The 4251-nt window shown below is 34.8% G+C and overlaps 1 protein-coding gene across 2 annotated transcripts; it reads left to right on the top strand.

Moving 5' to 3' along the window:
* Window positions 1-524: 524 nt before the first annotated feature.
* Window positions 525-3964, top strand: LOC108911286 (cytochrome P450 6a8). 2 transcript variants are annotated; one of them, XM_023457000.1, is made up of 5 exons: window positions 525-584; window positions 789-1374; window positions 2472-3005; window positions 3330-3581; window positions 3750-3964. In XM_023457000.1, the coding sequence occupies exons 2-5, from the start codon at window positions 795-797 to the stop codon at window positions 3917-3919; spliced, it is 1536 nt and encodes a 511-aa protein (XP_023312768.1). In that variant the 5' UTR covers window positions 525-584; window positions 789-794; the 3' UTR covers window positions 3920-3964. The 2 variants fall into 2 exon arrangements, with proteins under 2 accessions (XP_023312768.1, XP_018571703.2); XM_018716187.2 differs by lacking the exons at window positions 525-584; window positions 789-1374 and adding an exon at window positions 1605-1681 and having other exon boundaries at window positions 1886-3005.
* Window positions 3965-4251: the final 287 nt, after the last annotated feature.

Here is a 4251-nt window from a genome sequence, read left to right as displayed (position 1 = left end):
GGAAGACTTCTGGCAAACAAATGGTTATGTACCATTCAGAATTGATCATCTGACGTTGCACTAATGGTACAGTTGCCACACGATCCGGTTTATCCGCAAAATCTGGCGACCGTTTCTTGCCTGGTGCGCGAACAACTTTTGTTGGATTTGACTCATCCATTTTTTGGCCTAGATGAATTTTTCAAGTCACTGTAAACAACACAAATAGTGCCTGTACTTCAAAACATACTGAGTAAATATACCGACAGAAAGTCGAAACTCACGATAAGGACTTCGTCCAAATATACAAGGCAACCTTTGCATTTCTATTGGTTCCAGATGTGCAAACATTACTCTATTTTAAAATATCTATATTGACCTTTTAATAAACCCGGTTTAAATATGCATTCTAAGAGCACAAACTAAATAGTATTTTTAACGACAAATAAAAAGTACTTGGGAGTTCGATTAATAATGTAAAGATTAGAATCTATATGCGAGATGAATGATGCCTTTGTTGTAAATACTATCCAAGGTAAACTGTGCAACTCAATTAGAGAAGTGTTACAAGTGTCAAGAATCAGTTTTGGGAAGCTGTTTAAAAGGTTTGCACAAATAATAAAACAATAACACTGTATGGGTGAGGTATAACCTATAAGGTCATTCACACTCAAAGCATTTCAACTGGTCAACTTGAGTAAATTTCTTTGACAATAACCCTTCTTTAATTACTTATTTCTCATTAATCCTATTTGTATACCCATCGTATACTTGTATAATACATCTTATGCGTTTGTTTTTTTTTTCAGGACAGAATGGAGGTTTTTAACGCTACAACATGGTACATACTAACGGTTCTGTTACTCTATATCATTTGGTTCTACAAGAGATCATTCGCATATTGGAAAGAACGAGGTCTGGAGTATCTTGAACCCGTGATACCACTCGGAAATGCTTTCAGAGTGATCTCGAAAAAATTAACTGTAGGCGAAGTTTTCGCTCAATTCTACCTTGAAATCAAAGAGAGAGGGCTCAAACATGCAGGCGTTTTCGTTTGCTGGAAACCAATCTATATCCCAGTTGATCCAGAAATCATTAAACGTATTCTGATTACCGATTTTGAATATTTTCCCAACCGCGGTTTATATATAAGTGAAGAGAAAGACCCTTTATCAACGCATATTTTCAACGCGGAAAACAGTGAATGGAGGAACCTTAGGGCCAAGCTCCCAGCAGCATTTACTTCCGCAAAGATGAGGAAAATGTTTGCGATAATGGAAAAACTTAGCAAGCAATTTAAAGAAAACTTGGACGCTTACGCTACTAATGGCACTCCCTTTGAGATAAAAAGTGAAATAAGTCGGTTTACCGCAGATATAATCGCTTCATGTGCACATGGAATTGAGACTAATANTTTCTATTGGTTCCAGATGTGCAAACATTACTCTATTTTAAAATATCTATATTGACCTTTTAATAAACCCGGTTTAAATATGCATTCTAAGAGCACAAACTAAATAGTATTTTTAACGACAGATAAAAAGTACTTGGGAGTTCGATTAATAATGTAAAGATTAGATATAGAATCTATATGCGAGATGAATGATGCCTTTGTTGTAAATACTATCCAAGGTAAACTGTGCAACTCAATTAGAGAAGTGTTACAAGTGTCAAGAATCAGTTTTGGGAAGCTGTTTAAAAGGTTTGCACAAATAATAAAACAATAACACTGTATGGGTGAGGTATAACCTATAAGGTCATTCACACTCAAAGCATTTCAACTGGTCAACTTGAGTAAATTTCTTTGACAATAACCCTTCTTTAATTACGTATTTCTCATTAATCCTATTTGTATACCCATCGTATACTTGTATAATACATCTTATGCGTTTGTTTTTTTTTTCAGGACAGAATGGAGGTTTTTAACGCTACAACATGGTACATACTAACGGTTCTGTTACTCTATATCATTTGGTTCTACAAGAGATCATTCGCATATTGGAAAGAACGAGGTCTGGAGTATCTTGAACCCGTGATACCACTCGGAAATGCTTTCAGAGTGATCTCGAAAAAATTAACTGTAGGCGAAGTTTTCGCTCAATTCTACCTTGAAATCAAAGAGAGAGGGCTCAAACATGCAGGCGTTTTCGTTTGCTGGAAACCAATCTATATCCCAGTTGATCCAGAAATCATTAAACGTATTCTGATTACCGATTTTGAATATTTTCCCAACCGCGGTTTATATATAAGTGAAGAGAAAGACCCTTTATCAACGCATATTTTCAACGCGGAAAACAGTGAATGGAGGAACCTTAGGGCCAAGCTCCCAGCAGCATTTACTTCCGCAAAGATGAGGAAAATGTTTGCGATAATGGAAAAACTTAGCAAGCAATTTAAAGAAAACTTGGACGCTTACGCTACTAATGGCACTCCCTTTGAGATAAAAAGTGAAATAAGTCGGTTTACCGCAGATATAATCGCTTCATGTGCACATGGAATTGAGACTAATATAATGAAGAAGGAAAATGAAGAACTGCTGAAACAAGGAAGGTCGTTTTTCGATAACCAATTCCACATTTCCAAAGTATTGTTGGTAATAACAATACCTCGACACATTTTAGTCAAACTTAACTTCAGGATAATGACGAGAGAATTCGAAAAATATTTCTCCAATCTCTTCCAGAATATCATGAAGTACAGAAAAGAAAAAGAAATAAAGCGAGGTGATCTAACCGACATTTTTATACGATTGAATGAAAAACACGATGATGAACGCGACTTTTCTGGAAATAAACCTATAGATCCCATTAACGATATAGAATTCGTTTCGCATTTGACGGCATTTTTTTGTGCTGGATTCGAAACGTCTTCTAGTACTGTGACTTTTGCTTTGTACGAACTTGCGAGAAATCCGGAGTATCAAAGCAAGCTGCGAACGGAAATCAAGAAAATTTTGACCAAATACGACAACAATGTTACATATGACGCTGTAATGGAGATGAAATATTTGGATAATATTGTAGATGGTGAGTAGTTAAGTCTGTATGTCATCAGTGTCAGTTGAAACTTGGCCGGTCGATTGATTGGTGCCCCACGTCTGAACCTGGTGGTATATAATTTTCCAAAAAAAATATTTGAGTTAGTTAGTCCATGTCATCAATATCAAATGACATTGGGTTAAGAGTAGCCTTTGTTTGTAAGTAAAGACTTGAAATTTTACTTTTTTATCCTCCATCCTTCAAAAAGACTCGATTCGACACTTTCGTGTAGTTTATATTTAGTGTATATTTTTGGAAATAAAACTAGCCATGTTTAATTTAATTTAAAATTAATTATTGTCTTTGTTTCAGAAACGCTTAGACTCTATCCCGTTCTTCCCATATTACCCAGGCAGTGTGCGAAAGATTACAAGGTGCCAGGTACTAATGTTACGATAGAAAAAGGCACATACGCCATCATCTCTAATATGGGTATTCAGCGTGATCCAGAATACTATCCAAATCCGGACAAGTTTATTCCCGAACGATTCTCTAAAGAAAATAATGCCAAAAGGCCTTTCATATCTCATGTACCTTTTGGGGAAGGTCCAAGGATTTGTGTAGGTAAGACGATTCCTTGATATTTTTGGAAGGTTTCTCGAATATTTCCAAAAAGTTGAAAGGAGAAATCAGAATACTGAATCTCTTCTGAAAATACAAGAAGCCCATCAAGTGTCGAAATTAGATTGCAATTAATTATTTTTTCCACGTGTAATAATGGTTATTTTGTAGGAAAACGGTTTGGTATATTGCAAACTAAAATTGCACTCGTAACTATGTTAAGGAATTATGAAATTTTATTGGACAAAAAAACTTCTAACTCGTTTACTTATGCAAGAACAGAATTAATCTTGAGAAAGGCTGGAAATGTCTGGATAAAATTAAAGCACCTTGAAGTTTAGACTGTCACGGTATGATTTTTTGGTTGAACATGTACGACTTTAATGAATCAATCACATTGGAATATTTACTGTGATTGTTTTTTTAAGTCAATGTCAAAGACAGTTTTGCATTGCCTATACTATACTATGAGGTAAACGTATACTATACCACAAGTATTTATGTCAGTTATTCTAACATTTTTGTGTTATTTTGTGATAAACGTTAAATAGAATCAATATCCAATTCCTAAATTAAAGTCACAAAATAAAACTCAATTGCTCATATTTATCGATATTAACACTTAAATACTTAATGGTTAATTATGACAATGCTACTTTTGTCAGATTAAAAT

The sequence above is a fragment of the Anoplophora glabripennis genome, unplaced genomic scaffold (assembly GCF_000390285.2).
Source record: "Anoplophora glabripennis isolate ALB-LARVAE unplaced genomic scaffold, Agla_2.0 scaffold4351, whole genome shotgun sequence".
In the NCBI taxonomy this organism is placed as follows: domain Eukaryota; kingdom Metazoa; phylum Arthropoda; class Insecta; order Coleoptera; family Cerambycidae; genus Anoplophora; species Anoplophora glabripennis.
Note: the sequence above shows the minus strand (reverse complement) of the source record. Positions and strands in the feature narration are given on the sequence as shown.